The sequence below is a fragment of the Carcharodon carcharias genome, chromosome 32 (assembly GCF_017639515.1).
Source record: "Carcharodon carcharias isolate sCarCar2 chromosome 32, sCarCar2.pri, whole genome shotgun sequence".
Taxonomy (NCBI): Eukaryota; Metazoa; Chordata; class Chondrichthyes; order Lamniformes; family Lamnidae; genus Carcharodon; species Carcharodon carcharias.
Genome location: NC_054498.1, coordinates 1,150,544 through 1,176,478, shown reverse-complemented (window position 1 = coordinate 1,176,478; position 25,935 = coordinate 1,150,544). Strand labels below are relative to the sequence as shown.

The following is a 25,935-nucleotide window of genomic DNA, read 5'->3' as shown; positions in this document are numbered from 1 at the left end:
CCAACCTTAAGGTCAGCGGGCAGGCCAGGAGCCCCGGTGGGGAATAGAGAAAACATGAAACCTCATCCACCAGCAGGATGAGGTTTCATGTAGGGTTTAAAAAAGTTTATTAAAGTTTCAGTGAAATTTATTGACATGTCCCATCTCATGTGACAATGTCACATGAGAGGAACATATAAAAGATTTTTCTATTTTTAAAGTTTATAATGCTTTCAGCAATCTCCCTGAGGCAGCACTTAGCCTCAGGGAGATGTGCGTTCTTTCGTGCGCATACACAAAAGGGCACACTCTCTCATTTGGGGAATCCCCCCCCCCCGCCCGCACAGGAAGCGCATAGTGCTTCCCGCCAGGTGTGCTTCCCGCCAGGTGTCACGCTGGGTGGGCCTTAATTGGCCTGCCCACTTAAAATGGCGGCGGGGCCCAGTTCTCTGGCGGGGATCGGCTCCCCGCCCACCAGAGATTGGGTCAGGCCCACCCGCCCGCCCGACAGGCAGAAAATTCTGCCCCATGAACTAAACTATGACTTGATGCACCTTTTTTGAGGACTTAATCACCGTTCACAAATATTCATTCATTCCAGTTATAGTTTTGGTACAGGCCAGGAGGGCATAGCCCTTATTGGAATACTCAATTAAAGGTGCTACAATGCTGTAGTTTTAAATGGTAATTCCCCAAATTCTAAAAGCAGATATCTTAAGATATAAATGCAAGTAAAAATGCAATGGGATGAAAGTTTTGCTCACACACCTGTTTCTGTTTGGAATGATGCCCCTTTCCACCTCCTTGTGGTTTTTACCAATTCGAATTGCAAGCCAGGAACCCAGCTTCCCATTATAGAGTGTATCCACCACTCGGAACACCTCACCACGGTTAAAACTTAAACCATATGGAGATTCTTTTTCATAGTCAAAGTGAGTCCGTATGTAGAAGGAATCCCCCACATCAGATTCCACAATACGGCGATAAACTAGAACAAACAAATATTTTACCATGAACTTAAAGGAACATGCAGCTTTTAAGGTATGGTCAAGTCTGCAAATCAAATTTAGACCAAGGCATTGATAATAGGAACAGTGATAGGTCATTCAACCCCTCAAGCCTGTTAAATAACATTTTTTCAAAATTAAAATTGTTACGCATTAAGTATCAATAGAATAATTTCAACACCTCCTATGGATAATGAACAATTTTAAGACTTCTACTTCAAGCCTTCAGCTTATACTGAACTAACAATTGTAATGAGATAGCTCACCGTCTTTTTTCTGCTGTGCCAGGATAGTGACCTCTTCTCCTTTCGGCAAGTCAAGCAGGAACAGGACAGCCTCCTCGCGGATAATATTTGCAAAATCCACATTATTTACCTGTGGTGAAGACAATTGGGTGGTAACACATGCTGAGCTTCATTCCTTTCCTTCCACTTCTCTACACCTTTGGGATATCAGTTACCCATTTTAAACATTTTGTAATACATCCCATAAAAAAAAAATGCAAAGCATTACCAGCCTAAGTTTGAATCTCTCAATGTCCGGAAATGGGATTTGAAAGGTTTACCAAGTGCATTTTATTTTCAAAGAAGCCATGGTAAATACCAATTGAAACTGCATTTCCTACTCTAAATGAAAGCTCCTTAAAAATTTGCAGTTTTGATGAAAAATGAAATGTTTAAACTGTTGATTTTAGGGATTTATTGACATCATAGTTCACGAACCCATTATTCCTTTGCATCTCTCTGATGGGTGCTATGTTGTTGGCATTTGGTAAGCACCAAGCTACAAAATACTGCAACTTGCCAAAGGTCACTACTGATGTAACATACACTTCATACATGTAAAAAAAATTACTTCCCATCAGAACTATGGTAAACAGTCAACCAATAAAATTCATTGGAACTATTCCGCCTTACCCTGAGGATCTGATGTCCTTCCTCTAAACCTTCTTTAGCTGCTGGACTATCTTCCAATACTCCAGCAACAAATATTCCCACATCATTCCCACCTGCCAGACGGAGACCAACACTTTCTCCCTTCTTAAACTTCACAAGCTTCATACTTGGCCTGAAAGAGAATATAGTGAGATGTGAAATCACAGCAGGGAAGTGTTAACCATCCATCTGCAGAATATGCTGACAGCTTGTTTTGAGACAACCTGGTGAAGCTATAACACAGGACTACCTGCATGCCAAATAGCATAAGCAGCAAATGATAGACAGAGCTAAGCAATCCCACAACCAACAGATCAGATCTAAACTCTGCAGTCCTGCAACATCCAGTTGTGAATAGTGGTGGACAATTAAACAACTCACTGGATGAGGAGGCTCCACGAATATCTCCATCCACAATGATGGGGGGGCCCTGCACATCAGTGCAAAAGATAAGGCTGAAGCATTTGTTACAATCTTCAACCAGAAGTGCCAAGTGGATGATCCATCTTGACCTCCTCTGGAGGTCCCAGCATCACAGATGCCCGTCTTCAGCCAACGTGATTCACTCTACTGATATCAAGAAACAGCTGAAGACACTGAATTGTGCAAAGGCTATGGGGCCTGACAATATTCTGGCAATAGTACTGAAGACTTGTGCTCCAAAACTTGCGGCACCCCTAGCAAAGCTGTTCCAGTACACCTACAACACTGGCATCCACGCAGCTATGTGGAAAATTGCCCAGGTTAGTTCTGTGCACAAAAATCAGGACAAATCCAACCTGGCCAATTATTGCCCCATCAGTCTACTCTCCATCATGAGTAAAATAATGGAAGAGATCATCAGTAGTGCTATCAAGCGGCACTTGTTTAGCAATAACCTGTTGACTGACACCCAGTTTGGTTCGGCCAGGGCCAGTCAACTCCTGACCTCATTACAGCCTTGGTTCAAACATGGGCAAAAGAGCTGAACTCCTGAGGAGAGGTGAGAGTGACTGCTGTTTACATCAAGGGAGCACTTGACCAAGTATGGCATCATGGAGCCCTAGCAAAACTGGAGTCAATGGGAATCGGGGGGGAAACTCTCTGCTGGTTGGAGTCATACCTAGCACAAAGGGAGATGGTTGTCAGTCATCTCAGCTCCAGGACATCACTGCAGGAGTTCCTCAGGGTACTGACCTTAACCCAACCACTTTAGCTGCTTCATCAATGACCTTTCTTCCATCATAAGATCAGAAGTGGGGATGTTCGCTGACAATTGCACAATGTTCAGCACAATTTGTGACTCCTCAGACACTGAAGCAGTCCATGCCCAAATGCAGCAAGACCTGGACAATATCCAGGCCTGGAATGACAAGTGGAAAGTAACATTCGCACCACAAAAGTGCCAGGCAATGACCATCTCCAACGAGAGAGAATCCAACCATCGCCCTTTGATGTTCAATGGCATTACCATCACTGAAGCCCCCACTGTTAACATCCTGGGGGTTATCGTTGACCAGACACTGAACTGGACTAGCCATAGAAAAACTGTGGTACAAGAGCAAGTCAGAGCCTAGGAATAGTGTGATGAGCAACCCACCTTCTGACTTCCCAAAGCCTGTCCACCATCTACAAGGCACAAGCCAGGAGTGTGATGGAATACTCCCCACTTGCCTGGATGAGTGCTACTCCCACAACACTCAAGAAGCTTGACAAAGCAGTCTGTTTGATTGGCACTACATCCACAAACATTCACTCCTTACATCACTGACACACAGTAGCAGCAATGTGTACCATCCACAAGATGCACTGCAGGAACTCACCAAGGCTCCTTCGACAGCACCTTCCAAACCCACGACGCACTACCATCTAGAAGGACAAGGGCAGCAGATAGATGGGAAAAGCGCCACCTGAAGTTCCCCTCCAAGTCACTCACCATCCTGACTTGGAAATATATTGCCGTTCCTTCACTGTCGCTGGGTCAAAATCCTGGAACTATCTTCCTAACAGCATTGCGGATGTACCCACACCGCATGGACTGCAGCAGTTCAAGAAGGCAGCTCACCACCACCTTCTCAAGGGCAACTAGGAATGAGCAATAAATGCTGGCCCAGCCAGCTAAGCCCACATCCCATGAATGAATAAAAAAATGAAATGATCTGTTTTAAGGCAGTAAGTAGTTTCATTGCTTTTCAGTGTTTCTAGCACCGCTACAATAAGCAGTTTCCAAATTTGACCGATCAATAACTGACTGTTTTGACATCTCATATACCTAACTTACGCTTTTACCCAAACCTGAATGGTGCCCAAGTGGTGGAGAACTCAACGGTCGGAAACTTTCCCTTTGATCCCTTATCAGAGATTAGGCCAGTAAACTCTGGCCAATTTCTAACACAGCCTCCTCCAATAAACACACATTCCATTCAACTTAACTTGCTGCACAGGCTTTTACTGTTTGGGTAGAGTCTGAAATTATTTGTGTTTGAAAGCAACAAGTTAAAAACTTTGGAAAAACTCAGCAGGTCTGACAGCATCTGTGGAGAAAGAAACAGAGTTAGCGTTGTGAGCTCTGAAGAAGGGTCATACAGATTCAAAATGTTAACTCTGTTTCTCTTTTAACAGATGCTGTCAGATTTGCTGAGTTTTTCCAGCATTTTCTGTTTTTATTTCAAATTTCCAGCATCTGCAGTTTCGCTTTTATTTATTTAAGTTAAACACTTTTGCCAGTTCCTTTAACAGTTCTTTCAACATTCTCATTCCACTTTCAGCAACTTGAGAGATTCTAGAAACAGGCCATTAGGTGTTTATCCTTGACACAAGCCTCTTCCAACCCTGCCCAGATCCCTCTATTTCCTTCACTTTAATGTGCATGCATTAGGTGCTCTCTTTAATGTGTCAATATTCTGTTTCAACCATCTATTTACATACAAATATATGAATTAGAAGTAGGATACTCGGCCTCTCAAGCCTGGTCTGCCATTCAATAAGATTATGACTGATCTGATTGTAACTTCCTGCCTACTCCTGATAACCTTTCACCTCTTGCTTATCTAGCTCTGCCTTAAAAACATTCAAAGATTCTGCTTCCAACACCTTCCGAGGAAGATCGTGCCAAAGACTCTCAAACCTCAAAAATTCTTTCATCTGTCTTAAATGAGCAACCCCTTATTTTTAAACACTGACCCGTAGATCTAGCTTCACCCACAAAAGGAAACATCTTCTCCGCAAGCACCCTGTCAAGGCTCCTCAGGATCTTAAAAGGTGGCAGTGAGTTCCAGATCGTCACCATCATGTGTGAAAATCATGCTCGATTTGTCTTGCTCTAACATCACATTCGTCTAAATTAAGCACAAGCTTTCTCGGTTTTTGACCTGTGTCACCGTCCAGTTATCAAAAGTACACTTTTTCATCTTTGAAAATGGGTTCAGGGTACCCTCTTGAGCATTCATCAAGTCACACACAAAGGGAATGTATGGGGGAGGGGGAGCCATGGTGGTCCCTGAAGCCCCGTGAAGTAAGATTAAGATTTCAAATCTGCTATCAACAACCAAGAGGAGGAAATTTCAGCTACTGGATTCAAACACATTAAGTTGTATATACTGCAGACTGCAGTACAATCACATCAATCCTCATCAAGCTCTGCAAGGGTTAGTATAGCATTGCTGAATTACCTCAACATCCCGTCATCATGCGACGAGTTTGGAATGGGTGCATCAGATGGGCTAACAGGCAAATCCACATCAGGCTGGCCAGGTTGAGCATACACTGGCTTAGGCTCTGCAGAAACAGTTCATGTTAGGCTTTTATTTTGGAAAGGGTATTCTTAAACCTCAGCTATGTTCTTAATAGTTTCATCATTTTGCTATTTGAATGTGACCAAATCTAAAGGGTGCGCATTTAGAGAAGGGTTTCACAGAGACTTGAAATTCTGAATTAATTTGGCACTAGAGATATGTGCCTCCCAGCCAGTTAAGTCTCCAAATAACAGAGATGTGTCTTCTTTACATGTAAACTTATGTTGGAACAACTGTCATGCAGCATAGTGTGAAGATTAGGTCAATTATACCTGCTAAACTCTCCAGCTCCCTCCTCTCAACAAAGTCTCTGAAAATAGCATCATTTCTTCCAAACAACATTTATCTTTGTAACTGACCTGGTAATGGAGGAGCTTGTTTCTCTGTTCTCTCATCAGCAACTGCAGCCACAGGCTCTTCAGCAGCTTTAACTACAAACATCTCTTCAGTATTCTTCACTGGCGTGGACATAGCTCCGGCCTTGGCTCCTCTGATCACATCATCCTCACGTGATCTTTGACTAACAAAAATAGAGAACTTATCACTGTGGTCTTAAGTTCACTTTTGCTCTATTTAGTTTGCAAAAAAATCTACTGTATTTCATGAGTACTCAGCAACCTTTTTGAGTTTTGAATGTTATCAGAGCATAGCAGCAGTGTGCATTCAGCAAAATGTGAACTGAATATTCACGTTCACAACATTACCAGTGAAAGCACAGTAGTCAAATTAGTTACAGCTTAAAATATTCCCAACTGTGAATGCTTGTTACACAATTGTTTTTTTTAATCATCTCTCCACACACCCCCCTCAAATTTTAAAAAATTGCGGTAATTCTAAGCTGTGAAAAAGAATTGCATTTCAGTTAAACTTTGGACATCTCAGGATGTCCCAAAGCACTTTACTGAGTGCAGTTACTGTTGCAATATAGAAAATGTGATAGCCAATTTGCATACAGAAAGGTTTCACGTGTAATATAAGATACTTAACCAATTAAACTCCTTTAGTAATGTTGATCCAGCATTAAATGTTGGCAGGATTAACTGGTGCCCTGGAATCTTTTACAACCACCCAAGAGAGGTTGATGGAACCTTAATTTAAGGTTTTATTCTAACGGTGGCACCTCTGGAAGTGCAACACTCCTTCAGTACTGCACTGGACTGTCAACCAGGATGATGTGCACAAGTACTAGAGCGATACATCAACCCTAAACCTTCTAATTTTGAAGTGACTGTCCAACTACTGAGCCAAGGCTAACAAATGGTACACTGTATCTTTATTCTAAATCTAACCCTTATGCTCTACCTTGACATTTGGTAGTAAATCTAACCCAAGGTCTGAATTATTATTGGTGTGTTTTGCTTCAAAGCTGCTTAAAAAATAATTTAAAGGCCCAAAGCAAAATTAGTGACATGTAAACTGTACCAAATAGAAACCAGCTCTGGGAATGGAGGAGTTTAACTGAAGGCTAAGGTAATGTTTACATTTTCCCAATAGCAAAACAGCCAACTTTAACCCAGCTTTCAGAGCAAGAAGCAATGCAAAGGAAAGACACTACTGTTTCCCAAACTCCGATTAATTCAGCTCTACCAGCACAATAGACAGCCTGTGCCAGAAAGCAAGTGGGGGCATTTGCCAGACTTGGTGCTTTTTAATTAGTAGCTTCTCAAAATGGATTCTGCACTGCTGTAAAACCAATGACAGCTATACTACAAACAGACGTTGCAATTTAGCAATGTTGTTGCGGTGCTTTCTTTCTGGTAATATTCAAATAAGAATGAGGAAATGAACATCAATTTGTGTGATGTGTAGCAGCAGCCATGCTGATGTCATTGAGTGTAACTCCAGTGGTTCACATTATTTGATAAGGTTCGCCAGATTCAATCATGGAGCTACACTTGCACATCACATGGCTGCTGCTACACATCATACTGCATGTGCAGAGTTTCAACATGGTAGCTGTGCCAGATGCTAATTGCACTATTTACTTCTTTCGTAGATGCAAAATGGAAAATGCTATTTGCTGACTTGCACAAAGACCTGAAATGCCAGCAGGACTGCATTCCATCAGATAATATACGTTTCAATTTTCACTCATTCTTTGTGCTTGATGTCACCCTGTAAAACATTGCCAAAATAATGCACTTTCCTGTGCTCAGGCAACAAACCTTAGTGACAGCTCCAGCTCAAACAAAGGCAGGAAACTGAGGCAATCAATATCTAGCATTGTTCAAGATTTCAAACTTAACATTTCCTACACAGTGAAAAGTAATTAATTTACATGCTAGGGAGACAAAAACTGTAAGGACTTGCAGTGCAATCTGAGTAGAATTTGCTGTGGGGGAGCTCAGACTCGAGGGGCCGAAGGTCCTACTTCTGCTCCTGTTTCGTATGTTCAGGCAAGATGACAAACAAAAACTTGCCAGGAATAGAATGTAGTTTGAGAAGCCTAAAAACAGCTGTCCAAGACCTGGTACACAGACTGCTGGTAACCTGAAACTGTATAATGAATTCGATATAGGGAAGCCTATAAATTACATGCAGCCCCATCTCACAGCTGCTTCTTATCCACTTGCTGACCATCATCTAATCCAACTAAATCCAAACTTTTCAACAAAGATAAACGCATGCTTGTTCTAATTACCTGATAATGTTCTGGCAGTCCTTTCATATTTTGACACGAGCTTTTGAATTTCAAATTATTTTAACAGAATGGAATCTCCTTCACACAGGTTATGTACTTCTTGAAGCTCTCCCTGGCCCAACAGCCCCTGGTCAGGGCCAGGCCAGGCAAAAAGGCATAAATTGTGGGGCAGGGGATGTTTCAGAACAATGAATACATTATTCAGGAAAAAGAATTGAAGTAGCTATCGCCAAACTGGAGGCAACACATGCACAGTAAGACAAACTGCCCCCTTTGGTGTTGAAATTTCTCTGATCCAATGGTCAAATCAAAGGTACAATTTTTCCCAATCTGACTGTGGAATATGCAGACAGATGAGTAACTCTTGGAGTTGTTAATGTTTAGGTTAGAGAGCTGACAGGCTTGATATGTGGTTTTTGGCTGTAAACCTAATTAATCATTCAGAAGTACCAAGGCAAGCAAAGGCTATAAAAGAAGCATGTCTAACTGCAGTACAAGCCTTGACACAAGGCACGTCCTTAGAGAAAGAACAAAGGCCTACCTCCCATTGCTGATGGGTTGTGGAGAATGGCGCGAGTGGTCAGACCAGTCTGACCGTTTATCAGGTGAACGTGAACGACTGCGCAGACGTGGCCTCTCGTTTGAACGGTTGGAATGATCAGACACTAATGAATGAATTTCTGAAATATCTAACAAAATTCACAAGTTATCATGTTACTACTGAAAAACAACAAAATGCAAAAAATAAATCAACTATTCACTGATTCACAGAAATGTAATTCTACATATAAATAGAAATAAATCTAACATTGTACATAGCAGAATATTAATATTTCACCTATATAAGTCCTACGATGCAGAGCACACAGCAAAGTAAAAAAACAATTTGATCTCAATAATGGGCCTGTCTTTCCAAGGCTGGCATGTCAATTAAAGCTGACCATCAAAGTCAGTGACAGATTTCCTAGTGCATGCTCAGTATCACCTGGTAAGCCAACTAAGTTAATGCACTAAGTTTCTACTCAATGTGTAACTTACATTCAAAGCCCAAACAGTAGGGAACTACAATACTGTCTTTGAAAGACTATTGGTCCAAACACTTACCATCTCTTTCAGAAGCATTTGCAGAAGGAATGCTGTCATCCAAATCAGGTACGTTTAGGAGAGTGGCTCTCTCATCTCTCTGCACTACCATTTTAAGCTTGCCCTTCGACCTTTCGATTAGTTTCTTTGCATCTCCCAGTGACATGTTTTCTGTAACAGTGCCATTGATCTGTAATGGAACAAACAAATCACAATAAGGAAGAACCCGGTGCCTGACCACAAATAGCATAGCCCTTATCTGAAGGCAGCAGTCAGAGTGGGACAATAGCTTTCTCTATGTACAAGAAATTAAAACAGTGCTAACGTTTTTCTTTGCTCTCCAGTCATATATAGCAACCATTCTCTTCCTTAACAGCATTCCCCCTGAGTGCAACAACACCAACTTCAATCGCAGCACCACAATACCCTGTGCACCACGGGGATTGTTTAAATAGATTAAAAATTACAAAAGCATTTACCAGTTAATTTAACAAACCAAGATGCCATTATGTTAAACCCAAAGCAGAAGACAAAACCTTGCTAAACAGAGTCACTCAACTTTGCACAAAATGTCAATTTGATAAAGTTTTGCAGAGATGATGTACAATGCATCAACACAAAACTTAATGACACACACATGCAGCAAGACAAATGGTTTTCTATTGAGCTTGCACTGTTATAAACAGCACTTTCAAGTTGAGAAAGGAATGGTCAAAATGCCTTTTAGTTTGTTGAATGAAATGGTAAAACTGCTACACTTGAAGCACACACTTCTTCCACAGCTGGAACTCACTGCAGAATGTCTTTCAGCATATTCAGGTGAATGCAAATTCCAACATATAAGAAATATTATTTTCATTAGTTTTTCTTTCCTCTGTACTCTCACTGACTCTAGCTGGAGCCAGAATTCCATGAACTTCTGTCACCCTCTGTGCCCACGTGGCCATCTTTCATATGTGAGGACAGACAGAGTGCGATAGCAGACTATTTTACTGCATAACTGAATCCAATTCTGAAGCGTCCAAACTTACATGCAATTAGGAGTGGCGTATATTTTTCCTCCTTAACTCAGAAACGGAGGCACATTGTGGTTTCTCTCCTGGTGCCCAGCTGATATCAGCTAACTCAGTTGACCATAAACGGAGCATGATGTTTGTCTGCTCTGCAAGCCTAAGCTACGTACTGAATAAACTCGTGGAGCCATCGAGAATGCCAATGAGTTTTGCTTCAAGCGTTCTATAAACAGTAAGGGTACTGGGTTCTTTATCAAAGGACATACATTTAAATCTTTTCTTCACTTGATTGATATGTATGGGACAATCATAAATTTGTCCAAAGACTAACATTGACAAGAGAGGAGTTGCCTTCATCAGAAAGAATGAGTAAGCAGGCAGGATCAATGCTTTCCTGTAGAACCATTCTGACAGTGAGTAGACTATGCACTCTGCAACTTCAAGGTTGGGTGGCAAATATGAAGGGGAGGGGCATGTTCAAGTGTTTAATATGGGAACCAAAAGTGACTAACCTTCAATACTACATCTCCCTCGTGAATGTTGCCGTCCTTGGCAGCCAGCCCTTCTGATGAGATCTCCTTTACAAAAATGTGGCTTGCCAATCGCAGGCCATATTCTAAAAAAATAACAGATAGTAATTCAAAAAAAATTGATGCCAGATAATAACTTGCATCTTGTTACATGGAACTGGATGCATGGACAAAAATTCTTCAAACAGCTTTCAAAGACCAGCAATCGAAATCCAATTTGTACAGTTATTACCACTAAATCCTCTGCATCTGTTCAGATTAACTCATCTTCTCATTCATACTTGATACTCATTTTTTTTACTGGATGCATACATTGATGGCATTAAGAGGTGAACACTTGCCTTACAATATTACACCAAGTGTTATCACAGCTTCTGCCATTCAGAAATCAACGTCTGCATCTTAAATTGGTCGTTTAGACGTATTCAAAGCAGTTTCTTTTATCTTCCACTTTAATGATGTGGAGTTCCAGGAGACTAGAGGCTAATCATGGACCTTTGACCCTCGAGCCACTTGTCCCTTTTTAATATACTTATGCGGCATCAGAGTCATGAAGAATTGGGTCCCAGGCAGAGCTCAGGATGTTGGGTGAAAACAAAATCACTTTATGTTGTAATGGTGAATAGCTGTCCTAACTCACCGCAAAAGCTCACACATAAACAATGAACCTTTAGTGAGCACTCAAGAACAATAGGTACCCATGGAACCACATCTGAGCATGGAGCCAATATCTTTAAGAGAAACATGGAGAAAGTGGATGAGAAAAAAAATCAAAAAATCAAATGTTATAAACTGATCTCAGACTAAATTATTCAATTTTCAACACTACATAAGCCTACAGCAGACAACAGCTCTGCATGTGCACCTCCATGTAAAGGAACATTTGGTGTAATTAGATCCAGGCCTTTAACTTGGTTAACAGTTTAGTTGCAATTTTTAAGTAGTTATTTCAATTTAAGCATTCCAGTTTTTGCTTTGAAAGGATAATGAATACTTTTACATTTTTGCATGTGATCCATAGGTTGATCCTTGCCAACTGTCTAACTGATAAACTATATGATTAGCATAGATCTCAGAGAAAGCAATGTGGAACAACAGACACAAAACATACATTTGTATAGAGACCATTTTAATTATGTAGCTAGATAGTTACCAGAGTGGAACTCTTCACAACAGATGAAACTGTACATGTGTACTTTCTCAACAATTGCAATCTCAGGCACTAGATTCAAAAACTTATGCTCCTGATATTTTTACTGCCACAAGAGAGCCTTACCATTGTCAGAAGCAAGCCTCCACATCAGAAAAAAAACATGATCAGCTGTGTGGGCAGACTGAGCCCATACAAGGTAGTAAACCATAAAAAAAATGGAACCCTCCACATCAGAAAGCATGTTGGCCACCTCCTGGATCCAGATTAAAGTTTTTTTTATACAAATGCAGTATTAACCTCTACAGAAAAATCAAAGAGCTACTGTCCCAAAAGGTAATGAAATGAAAACTCCAATTTTTTTAGAATCAATGGTATCACTCCACCCTGACTGGCTCTGTTCCACAGATACATTCCCTGAAGCACAGAATTCTATGCAGTATCACTCATTTATTTTTATAGCCTATAATTTTATGACCATTCCATGTTTGATACTAGCATCTACCTATGCGCCATTGAATTCCACCTTCCAAAATTCCACATTGACTATACCAGGTAGCAGTCTTATCCTGCAGTTTAGATTACTAAATCTGATCACTCTAGGTATTCAGCCAGCCTATCAGGCTCCCCTTACACATACCATCTAATGCTCCGCTGTCAAGAAAGCACTAATTGGGGATTGGTTCTAGGGGCACCAGTTAGATTTAAATACTGTCAAGGTGGGCATTCAGCTTGTATGAGTGAAGATGGTGAATGCTGATATTATATTCAACTGTAAAGGGAATCAAACCAAGCAGAATCCTTCTGACATCTATTGCATAAAAACATTTTTCAGGAACGTTACTGGATCAGGAACAGTCAGCCATGATTTTTCCCTCTAGCTCCAGTTACTGTGCTCACGTGTGAGCTCTGGAGGATAATTGCCATTTTAGCTCAAGTAAAGGTCCCAGAATACCGCACAAGACTTTTGAAGCTGTTAAACCTCAACACACAAATTAGGATAGTTATGCAGCCGTCTGTATTTTCCTGATGAAGCACACACCTTCACTCTTCCTTGATTTTACCAATGTCACTTTAATAGGTTTAGGTGGAAGATTTGATGATACTGATCGTCGCTCTGATCTTGGTGACAAGCTTCTTTCTCTGCTATCCTCCCTTCTCCCAATGCTTCTCTCACTCCTCCTCCCACTATAAGGACTCGGTCCACTCCGTCCACTTTTACGATCATACATTTCCTCCTCCTCATAACTATCATCCTCAGGCTCTGAAATAGGCTGTCGATCTGGCTCCGGTCTTGATACTGGCATCTGAATTTTTCGTTTCCTCCTAATTGTCTGGAAGCATCAAAAAGTAAAACATCAGTTGTCAGAACGAGAGTTCTTACTTTTCCCATTTTACTGATTTCCACTGAAATCCCTAGGGCTGTTGTTCAGTAGATGGTTCTCTCAAAACTGAGTCAGAAGATTGTGGGTTCAAGCCCCACTCCAAAAATTTCAGCATATAATCTAGGGTCCAGTTCAGAACCAAGGGAGTGCTGCATTGTGTTTTGCTATCATTTGGGTGAAGAGATATTAAACGCTCTCAGTTGGGTGAAAAACATTCCACGGCCGTATTTGATTATGAGGAGGGAAGTTCTTCCCAGTGTTCTGGCCAATATTTATTCCTCAACTTACACCTAAAACTGATGCAGTTGCTTACTTCACTGCAATTTGTGGGACCTTGCTGTGTGTAAACCGAGAACCGTGTTTTCTGCATTTCAAAAGAGGCCACACTTCAAAAATATGCCTTCAGCTGTAAAAAATTTTGTGATGGTGCAAGGTAGTGAAAGATGCCATATAAAAGCAATTTTGCTCTTTAATTATAATGCTCCCCCCACCCTTAAAAAGGATCAGGCTGGGTTATTTACATAATTTAATCTTTTTTTTCCTCTCGAGTTGAGGGGGAGAAAATCACAACATTTGGCCATTTGAGCTTTTCAGCTGCCTACAGGGTTATTATAGCTAGATTTTCAACTTGCAAATGATGCTCATACTGGAAAATAGAATGCTATCTATTTCTGACGGTGTGAAATCTAAATAGCTGCCAATGAAGAACAACCTGTGTTGGACTGTGGTGAGTAGTGCTATCAGTTCACAAATTACCAATGCAACAGGGGGATGAGGTTGAACTTTCTTAGTTTGAACAAATTGAAGTTAACACAATAGTGCACAAGCAATATCTTCATGCACACAGGCAGCATTGCAAATCTCAGTACCAGACAATTCCAACAGCAGAACAGTCCTGTCAATATTTGTAATGTTAACCCATCTTCCATTTCTTACAGATGGTATACACTTTTGACTTTTGTTTTCATTTTGTTTCAAAGAGACAAATGCTCTGAACTAAACCCATTTCTTGTTTAAGTTTATTGCTTGGTAAAATTGCAGTGCAACATAATTGAGTTTCTTCCAACTGGCTTTACCTAGTACTGGATGCTATGCATAATCCCTCCATTTCCATACTATGGAAACAGAACTGTTAAATAAAGATATTCTTGGAAATCAGTCTTGGATTTTATGTTGGGTTTTTGTAACCTGACAATTAGGTAAAGAAAAAACAAATTTATGATCTACAATCCTTACAAGTTAATGAAAAAACATACACGAGGAGATGGATCTAATCTTGTTCCATTAGTTTATATTACCTTTCAAGTACAATGACAGCTTCCACTACATTTATTGTATGAACAGAATCCAACCCTGTACTTTCACTTACAATTTTTGCATTCTTTCCACTTTTCCGTAGCTGTTGGACAGCAAAGGCATGCTCCACGTTATCCATTGAAACTCCATTAACCATTGCAACCCGATCATTCTCACTGCGAGAGAAACAAAATGTGAAATTGACCCAAACTGTAATGTTCTCCCTGGTAACAAACCATTTTATAGATGGCAATGAATATAATCTACTTCCTTTGGCTTTCTGCATGTACATGCAATTGTGGGATTTTTGATTATCTTTATAAATAGAGAAAATGCTTTTAAGAATAGACTTTTCATGGCCAACTTTCATTTTGCTCAATGGAAGTCTTCAGGGTTATATTTAAATGAGGAAAGTTGGCATTCATGGATGAAATAAAAGTTTTCTTATTCCAATCCAAACATTCCTTTTAAAAATTATTGCAGGTAATATCATTAATGGGAGCATTTTTTTTATCAAATACAATCCAAGATGGCAACACTCAACCAAAAGGCAGAATGTCCCATTTCCCTGGACATTTGATGAACAGAGTCTGTCCACAAAAGAAGTTAGTCTACAATAGATTTTCTGATCTCCAACTTATTGCTTGTACTTGCATGTCTCTTCTCTGTATTACAAATCTTTAATTTAACAGCCAAACATCCTGTGTAAAAGGGTTCTGGGAAACGGGAGGGAATGGATTATAAATGAAGGAAAAACAGTCAAAAAGTGTATTGATACATCTCGTTTTTAGTATTAACTGTGAATGTAACGCAACACAAGTTCATCAAGTGGTAGGAGAGGGGAAATAAGATGGTTATGTGTACTTACTGCAGCAATCCTTCAGCAGGGCCTCCTTTCAAAACATCAGAAATTACAATAGAAGTTTCCCCACTCTGAAAATGCGGATTATCTTTTCCTCCTGATATTGCAATTCCAAACCCAAATCCAGGAGCCTAAAGTTAAATGAAAAGAGACAAATTATTTATTAAGATGTGCAACCAAAATTAGACATCCAATGAAAAGTACACAAGCCAGAAATATTCACCTTATCAACGAATCCAACTATAATTTATTTGTGCCTACAGTTATTGGTAATCTTACTGGCAACTCCAAATAAACACAACCATTTTGCTGCATTACCTTGCTGGTGGGAATGGTTAATCTGATGTTGTTGCTGCAAGTGCACCACAATACAAAAAACACTCAAACCAAGTACATGAATAATGGATGACAGCATTACTATCCCTTTTTTCACTGTCTTACCAAGTGTGTTTTCTCTTCATTCACATTTACTTTTCTAAACATTGTGTTCCCTCCCATCTCTTTCACTTTTTAACCATCCTTTATCCACAGAATGATATGGCTCAAATACCCAAACAACAGAATCAGTGTCAAAATACATTGTTAGTCTGGCAGAAATTTGGAGGTGGGAAGGGAAAAACAAGCATTGCATCACAAGGTGTTTCGACAGCAGTGCTCATTCAATTTGGATTATAGCAGTACAACATCTGAGCATTGACTCCCACATTGCAAACTCATTTTTTCATGCTAATCTGCTGAGACATAGCAGCAGGAGCTAATGCTTCCACCATGGTACAATGAGGTATTAAGATATCCAAGGTAGAGCCCCACATCACACCACCACTCCAGCAAGGCTCAATAACCAGTTTTGCACTGTTCCCACGGCTATGGCAAAACAGGAGTTAGTGAAAAAAACGAAGTTCAGCTTTCCAAGGCGGCTTGATCTTTCAAGCAAATTTCATATTCTGTAGTCACCAGAGTAATTGTTAGAGCTGCAATTCATTCCATTACACATACACCTAGAAGATGATGAAAACCATTTCAAGCTTATCACACAGGTAGGAAACTACTGAACATGTCCTTACATTTGGAAAACCAAAGCTGTAACTGAGGTAGGCCAAGAAGGTAGAAAAGAACTAATTAACTAATGTTAAACATGACAAAAACATCAAAGACTCAGTCTAAGTAATACCTTAGAGCAGACACTATGCAGAGTCTGAACAGCAAAATGTGTCTAAAATTCTACTTCAGGCTGCAATCAACAACCTGAGCTATTCCAGTTAGTCCAAGAGTGCAGAATAGGTCAGATCTCCTGAACTTCTCCTTAGACAGCACCTTCCAAACCCATCTAGAAAGACAAGGGTAGCAGATAGATGGGAACACTGCCACCTGCAAGTTCCCCTCCAAGCCTCTCACCATTCTGACTTGGAAATATATTGCCGTTCCTTCACTGTCGCTGGGTCAAAACCCTGGAACTCCCTCCCTAACAGCACCGTGGGTGTAACTACACCACATGGACTGCAGCGGTTCAAGAAGGCAGCTCACCAGCAACTTCTCAAGGGCAATTAGGGATGGGCTATAAATGCTGGCCTAGCCAGCAATGTCCACATCCCCTAAATGAATTTTAAAAATGTTAACAAATATGAAGTTTATTGGGGGTGTACAATAGGATGCAGTGGATTATTGTCCAATATCTTCTAGTTCCAGCTCTCCCTTCGACCATGCGGTAAAGCATTTTTATAATTCTGAAGTCAGGGCTTCTCCAGAATCTACCACCTCTCCCTGTCCAAATTGGGACAAAGCTCTTCTTGTGAAGAATGCTAATCAGCATCAGCAAAGACTTGAAAAGATTGTTTCAATAAATAAACATTACATCTACTACACTTTCAATTAAATGCTGCATCAGTCCCTAAGTGATAAGTTCCCAGGAAAATGCACCTCAAATAGATATTCTGCAGTGCCTTAGAGAACACACACAGCTTAGAAAGCACCCATACCTCAGAGCTGTCAGTGTGGTATTCTGACAAAGGAAGGAGAATAAAAGTGGAAGACTTTTAGCATCACTCATTGATGTCATACAACAAATGAAAACAAGCTGCAAGCTATACCACTGAATAATGACTACATGAAATCTCTTTAAACATCTGAAGGATGTAAAGGTTGACACAGGAGTAATAAGCTGGAGTTGAAAGTTTTTGACAACATGCAACAACCAATGAGCCAAAAACACCAAACCTCTCCCCTAATAAATCAGGCTAACCAGAGTGTTTAGACAAATCACTGAAGGATGAAAATCTCAGTCACTTGTTATTGAATTGGCTGTCAAGAATACAGAGAGGCTCAAATATAACAATTCTGGGCATCCAGTGAAAACATACTGCCTGTCAGCAAAATCGGGCTGCGAAAGTGCTGTTATTCTAAACAATGAATTACAATACAGCAGTTTGCGCATTCATCCAGATCCTTCTCCTCCCATTGATCTACCTTTAAATCACCTCCATACCATTTAACACCATCACCATGAAAAAACAGATTCAATGGAAATCTCTCAACTAACAGCAACATTTAGTTTGTCACCAAACCAGCCCAAGATTTTTGCATTTAGCCCATATTTTAAATTAAAAATGCTCCTTCATCTCAGTTAATGAAGGAATTGTACAAGAAAAATCTCAGATTTTGGGATGCACCATTAATCCACTCACAACAATGACCCTAACTGGGAGTCATAAGCAAGTTACCAACTCAAGATAGAATCGTACTCAAGCCGTCAGGCATCCTGATTGTTTTATTAAAGTTCTCTCCTCCTAAAGGCATAAGTCTTTGGTGGAGCATGGCTCCACATGCACCCTCCCAATGCTTCACCCAAGTGTTAACAAACTGTCTAACTACTCCATCATCACACTGATCCAAATCCCTCTCATTGTCGTGATATCACTTTAAGGGAATATTTAAATAAGCAAGTAGCCAGGATCTAGAGCAGCATGTGACTAGCAGCTGTGCTATCCTTGTGATTAACAGTTGCTGAATCCATAAATTAGATCTGCTGAGCCATGCTGTACCATATCTTCAAATAAACTGAATCCATGTAAAGTTTATTTGTCCTGGTGAGTTTGTGTAATGCAGACATAGAAACACAGCACTCGTGTGTAGACGTACTTTCCAGCGGGGATCACAGGCTAGTAACTAGCAGCGAGAACATTTTTGATATTTCCACTCCCTAACCCAGAGGGGTGGAAGTCATTTGTAACCTCCATACTGTCACTCTTCTAACTCAGAACCCAGGAAAGAACTTAGTTGAAATGGCTCATTTATAGATCGTCTTTACCAACACAGCTGTCATGATAGCATCCTTATCTGCTATACACAAACTTCTGTCAGAACTTCGTCATCAGTTGGAACCACATCTTTCAGGTTCAAGAAGTTTAACGGAAAAAGACGTTTCCTGCCATCTGGTCCTGACCTATTGTACATCTGAATACTTAATATACTTAATATCCTGGAGTTCACTGGATAGTTAAATGTAGCTGATGACTCACCCTGTGAAGCGTGACTGTCTGCTGTTCCCAGATCACCGTTTCCTCCATAACTGTATTCTGCAATAAAAGAGAGTACCAGTAAATTTAGCGAGTAGAGATTGTAATTTTTTAAATAAACAATTTAGAACTTGTTGAAAATAAACTTAGTTTAGCCACAGAATGAGAGTGTTTATAAAAACCCACATTTAAAAAAAAACCTGGTTTTCAGGCATTCCAAATGCTCCTCAACAACGTGATAATGAATTTTGACAGTAAAATGCCACACACAGCTGGGAAACAGATCTCAGTCCAGATCCAGGGCGCTGTTTTAAAATTAGGGCTTTCCCTTTTAGGACACGATGAGGGGAATTATTTTCTGAGGTTTGTGTGACTTTGGAACTCTCTGCCTCCGAAGGTGGTGGAGGTGGGGTCACTGAATATTTTTAATGCGGAGGTAGAGTGATTCCCTTGCCTAACATTATCAAGAGTAGACGGGAATTGGAATTAAAAACACAAACAGAACAGCTATGATCTTAATGGTTGGCAGAGCAGGCTCGAGGGGCCAAATGGCCGACATCTGCTCCTATTTCATATGTTCATATATATCCACAACACTTGGTTATGTTAACAGAAGATGATAAATTTGTCAAGAAGTAAATTACTTAAAGCTGAACGTTTATAGCCATGCAATTTTTCAGCTAATTTCATGCCTTCCATATTCTGATTCCAGTGACCACCAATGGCAGAACTTCTCATTATTCCAAAAACAGTGAAAAACAATTCAGAAACCAAGAATGCTGCTTAACAATGTCTGATCAGTTCCTTGTATCCCTCACCAACCACCTCCCCCAATCCCCACAAGCTTTTGCATCCAAAATAAAAACTCTCCCCAAATCACTTACAACTGCTCTTTCAAGCTCACAACTTCACCTTTGGATCTCCATTCACAACAATACTTCTGTAAATGTCGATCTGCTCACTCACCTCCTTCACCTCTGTCTGTGATCCCAGTAAAACCCTTACCCACCATGGTCATCCCTTGGCATGGTTCAATCATCGCTCCCTAAAGTCTAAGGAGCACAAGACTTGAACAGATTTAACCATTGATTGTGCTTCATATGATTCAGCCATATTTGGCAATCAGGCCTCGCATTATAAAAGCAACTACAATTCTAATGTACTTCATTGATTGTAATACATTTTGGGTTGTGAAGGGCTCTATATAAAAGATCTTTCTCTAACTCGAGCTCATTTCTTTATATATAAAAACGTAACAATCCCAGGTACACACTTGACACAGTAACGGGAGGGAAATAAAGAGGGTTTTTCTGTGCACATTATAAATTTGTGGTTGGTATGGGGATAGGCAAAGGAAAATACATTTTAAATAAAATTTTATTAAGCCAGTGGCCAAATACATAAGAATCTAGTTCACCAAAAAAAGTGCTGAAATTTACAAAATTCCAATAATGAGGTGTTAAAAGAACATAACTAAATGTACCAATCATACAAATTAAAAATCACATACAAGTAATATTTATTCGATATGCTCTGCTTTTAACTTGCAGCTCTATGACTTTCTGCAAGTTTGATTAGAAAGTGGGTTAATCTTAAATAACAGATTAATTAGGTAGAAAACTTTCTAATTTTATGACCAGTGCCAAAAAGTGCCTCCAGTCTTTAATCAACACTGAACACAAGGCTTTGTTCAAACAATGCTGCTGTGAGATTGCATATTCCGACACACAATACACAGATTTGCTTCCGGAACTAAGAGTGCTGAGTGGTGATCATTTGATAAAGTGTTTTAAAAGTTACTGATGTAATTATGGCAGGAGCAACACAAAACAGACTCTGGTGCTGGTTCAACATCTGATGAAGCCAGTCGGTTAGGATAAGCTGTACTTTTAAACCACAAGAAGTGAATAAATGCATCTCAACATCACCAATTGATGTGACCTCCCTCAGTTAAACCTGCCTTTATGGGAACTAGGCTTTGGTGATGGAATTAGTAACCAACAGCAGAGGTGGTAGAAATGTAAAAAGAAAACTGAAAATCCTTAGTGTGAACAATAACTAGCTACACATATCTTTCCAAAAGAATGGAAACAACCAGTAATATTTTGCTTTAATATTAATTTAACCAGATGTATGGCTGGTTTAAGCAAGAGAAACTGTGCTAAACAGGTACAGTGGAACCTCCAGTAGATAACTTACATCTACACAGTATCCCAAATATAGAAAACAACCTCAAATAGAACTGGAGAGTCCAAAGATAACAGTAACAGGAGCAATCTGTCAGGGGAATTTTAATTCATTTAAATTCCAGCCAGGGTTTTAAAGGAAACAAATTTAAAAGAACATAAAGCATTAATTCTTGTTCGATGTTCCAAAATGGAAGTACACATTCAGTGGCTGCACCACGGAGAGGCTAAATTTTGATGTCAAAAACTTGAACTGGGCTATATAACTAACACATCTGACTCTATTTTTAGGCAAGTATGGATGATTCAGTGCTTTGAAATGTAGCGAATAGTTAAAAAGTGGCATGGAACAAGCTATTCTGATTCCCTATATTAAGCTCCTCAGGCTGCAGTACAAAAAAAAATCATGGTCACGTGTCTTTCAAAAATCAACAGCATAAACAGCATAAAGCCACATTTATAATTGCCTGACATTGCATTGTGCATCATTGACCACTTTTGCATTCAGTTGGTTTCCGCCAGTAGGCTGGGTTTTGCTTTTATACCAAGAGAAAAACAAGCAGTTAGTACCACGGTGCTAAAGAAAAACTAAAATCGGTCTTCTTTCCCTAAAGTAAAATCTTAAGTGTACAATGTCACTTGACTCCTGAAACTGCAGTCTCTTTACAATAGCAAGTGTAGCAAACAGGAGACTTGCATGCTAGTAGGTGGTTACACAGATAACAGTGTGTTGAAGCACCAAGGATATTGATCCAAGAATATGAGACTAGTTTCAGTTCACCAACGGCCATTGTCCATGAAGGTCAATTTGTAACTTGCTTTCTGTAAACTTACTTGATTTGTACCCTTAGATTATCCAGTTTTCCTTTCACTTCTACACGACCAGCTGTTTTACTGAACATGTCGTGATCTAGTTCCCTCTTGCTCATATCTGGGACTTTCTGCCCATCTAATTAATGCTCATTAAAGTCCAATATTGTTTAATCAGGAATTTTCTAATATTTACTCAGTTTATTTCCTTCAGTTGCACCTGTTCAGCATTATTGAAATACAGCTACTGTTTTACTTATCCTCCAAACCTAACAGCTTGAGGCTGACCCTCACCCCACCCAATCCCCATCACACAGAGATGGTCTACTTCCCCTCTCCCCCTACCCCACCACTCTCCAAAACCCAGAGACCGTGCCCCTCCTCTCCCACACCCAGAGAAACCGTTTCCCCCCCTCACCCTGGATCACATGGAGACCATTTCCAACCTGCCACTCCTGGTGACTATCCCCACCGACACCACCCACCCCACCTGGAGACCATTCCCTCCCTTCAAACACCCAGAGTCTGTACCTACCTTCCCCACTACCTGAGATCATCCTCCTCCTGCTTCCCAACACCCAGAATCTGTACTCTTTTCCCACCCCCCACAACACTCAAGATCAAACTCCTTCCCCTAAACCCAAAGTCCATTTCACTCCTTCTTCCCAACACCCAATGTCCAAACCCCTCCCCAAAATCCAGACTCCATTTCACCCCCCCACCCCCGAACCCCACAACAAGCAGCCCCTTCCAACATTTATCCTTGGCTCTCCTTATTTACATGCTGCTTGTAGGTCTCCACAAGCACAGGATGAATGTCTGTATGTAGGTTGATGACACCCAAATCTAACTTCCTATCATTCCTTTCAATCTCACAACCACATTTCTGCTGTCAGATTGTGCTTGTCCAACATTAAGTCCCAGGTGAACCAGAACACTTTTCCATTTTAATAGAAGACTAAAACTGCCATAAACTTACTTATGCCTCCAATTCCATTACTTCCACAAGCCTTGGAACTTGCTTAAATGTTAAAGATATTGCATAACTGCAAGTAATTGCTTCTTGCAGCGATCATACAGCATTAAGGAATGGGAAACCTTGCTGATTTCCCTCCCTCAGGTAATGAGGCAAATTATAGCTCCCTCCCTGCTGTCGCAAGTCAACATCAGCTAACTCAGCACAGACCACACAACTAATTTCAGACATTCCTGGTCTGTATGGCTCAGCATCACAGTCTATCCGTCTGTATACTTACCCACAGAGTCAACAATAACTTGCATTTATCTAGTGCTATGTAAAATATACCCAAAGCATTTTCAAACTGGGAAGCCCTTTGTATTCAGGGTTCAGAATACTACAATTAAATATGCAAGCATAAAATTTCTACATTAAAACTTTTAGCATGATGCTGACAAGACATCAAACCAAAATGTGTCTTCAGTGAACTTTAAAGTGCTATCACTATCATTTTATTGGTTCCAATATTACTTAAATCAATACAGCTTAATCTACAATGACAACTTAATCACCTCAAAATCACTCCCATCATTTGCACTTCACAAGTGTTACACAGCTCCCAAGCTCTCTACAAAATACTTGCTACAAAGGGAAAAATCTAGCATTAAACTGTGGGTGTTTTTGTTCCACTGTTCAAGTGGACAGAGTAGGTAAATTTCACCAACCCACCATTATACTTAACTAAAAGCATGTCACCAACACTAGCTTGTTTGGCATTGGTGGGCGGTGAGAATGTAGAGGGACTCTTGCCAAGTCCAGATCTGTTCCAGACTTCAAAAAACTCTAAGGCCTGGGCATTGCAAAATTACTTTTGGCTTTTTGGGTTTTAGGCATGAGGTGTCAGAAGTTATAACAATTGTGGCAGCTAGGCACTCAGCAACAGCACTTGTCGATTCTTCAGTGTCAGCTCTTCCTATCACTGTGAAGTAGAATTTTCCAAGCATTGGATTGTTCATCCACTAATAGGGAACGGAGGCTAGGTTTTGAATTTGTGAGGCAGGTTAATTTTACCCTGCTGATAACATGTTGCTGCAAGTAATCCTGGATGACCAATCGAAACAGCAATTAAGAGGGAATGAACTGAAATCAAACTTGGTTTCAACAATGGGAAACCTCAGCCTGCCCACAGCTGCTAGACCCAAAGCTTCAACACAAATATCACAAAGAAATATCAAGAATCCATAAGTGTGTACTGTACCCAACAATATTGAGTTTTAACCACACACTTTATCTTTATTTAGGTTTTTAGATAAAGTATTTCCTGGAAAGTTTTTCTGGGCATGACCCAACATTTTACAAGCACCCCCAACAGAATGGAACAAAAAAAAAAATCACTGATAAAGGTTCAAGGACTGTTTCATTAAATATGGCAAAAATAATCAAACATCACCACACCCCCCACCCACCACCCCACCCCATCATAGTCACTTGAATAAGCAGGTTGGTGGCAAATCAATTTTCCATTTGAAGGAATGTTTCCCACTTATATCAAAGATTCCACTGTTGCACAATTTTCATCCAGATCTGCAACAGAAGAAATAAAGCAACTCTAGTTTTAAGGAGTTCCCATACCACTAACTGGAAATGCTCAGTGACCTCAACCTTGGATTTTGACATTTCAAGCAAGACTCAGCATCATTTTGCATTCTATGGAAGAGTACATTTTAACAAACTGCATGGCAACACTGTTTATTTGATATGATCTGGTTCACATAACAAGTCATGCCTATGCCAGTGCCCCTGGCATGACCCCAACTCACCTGTATTAAATCAAGGACATAGGTTAGTTCCTGCAATTCACTTTAGCATTAAACTCTCGGTGGCTGTTTTGAGCAAGACATTTTCACACACTCATTGTGCTTTACTGAAATGTTAGCTATAGCACTGTGAAGGCTACAGAAATGCTAACTAAATCCCTCCGATTTATGATCTTATGAAAACAAAAATTCACTTTTGACAGCTGTTCAAGCTTCTGACTCTGAGTTTCTACCTTTTCCAAGATAATGACAGCCAGGCACAGTCTTCACCAACCTCTTTACAGCCAACACCTAGGGCTCAAATTTAAAATGTATTCTCATTAGAATTTTTCTAACCACTCAATGCCTGATTGGCTCCACCAATAAGCGAAGCCAAGTCTACCCATTGAGGAGAAAGATATATAAACAGACAGGTCCCAGCTTCAATTCTTGCTCTGTGCTAAGATAGCTGATCTCAGCAAGGGATAACTGCCTACATGCCTTAGCAGTCCTGGTTTGCAGAAGGGAAACTGACCATACTTTGCATCTGTCTTTACCAAGGAAGAATATGCTGCCCAGGCAATGCTGAAAGATGAGCTAATTCAGACACTCGACGGGTTTAAAATTGATAAGGAGGAGCTATTATTGGACAGGTTGTCTGCCCTTAAAGTTGATAAGACTTCAGGGCAGGATAAGATGCATCAATTGAGGGAAGTGATAGTGGGAATTGTGGAAATACTGGGCCATAATTTTTCAGTCTCCCTTAGAGTCCAGGGTGGTGCCAGAGGACTGGAAAATTGCAAATGTTACCCCCTTTTTTCAGCAAGGCTGTAAAGATATGCCCAGCAACTACAGGCCAGTCAGTTTAACTTTGGCAGTGGGGAACCTTCTAGAAACAATAATTCCAGACAAATTAATAGTGTCATGGACAAATGCAGGTTAATTAAAGAAAGCCAAGATGGATCTCTTAAAGGAAAATCCTGTTCGACTAACTTGCTGCAGTCTCTTGAAGAGATTGA

General features: G+C 40.3%; 1 protein-coding gene across 7 annotated transcripts in view; it reads right to left on the bottom strand.

Annotated features, from left to right (window-relative positions):
• Window positions 1–25,935, bottom strand: part of LOC121272117 (tight junction protein ZO-1-like) — a 162,124-nt gene that overhangs the window by 45,744 nt on the left and 90,445 nt on the right. For all 7 annotated transcript variants that reach the window (XM_041178570.1, XM_041178576.1, XM_041178577.1 and 4 more), the window contains 12 exons: window positions 19,170–19,226; window positions 15,661–15,785; window positions 14,866–14,968; window positions 13,154–13,445; window positions 10,944–11,047; window positions 9,440–9,608; window positions 8,877–9,024; window positions 6,054–6,214; window positions 5,572–5,677; window positions 1,904–2,054; window positions 1,253–1,361; window positions 748–967 (listed from right to left, as the gene is read on the bottom strand). In XM_041178570.1, coding sequence (XP_041034504.1) covers window positions 748–967; window positions 1,253–1,361; window positions 1,904–2,054; window positions 5,572–5,677; window positions 6,054–6,214; window positions 8,877–9,024; window positions 9,440–9,608; window positions 10,944–11,047; window positions 13,154–13,445; window positions 14,866–14,968; window positions 15,661–15,785; window positions 19,170–19,226 — 1,745 coding nt within the window. The remainder of the gene's footprint in view (window positions 1–747; window positions 968–1,252; window positions 1,362–1,903; window positions 2,055–5,571; window positions 5,678–6,053; window positions 6,215–8,876; window positions 9,025–9,439; window positions 9,609–10,943; window positions 11,048–13,153; window positions 13,446–14,865; window positions 14,969–15,660; window positions 15,786–19,169; window positions 19,227–25,935) is intronic.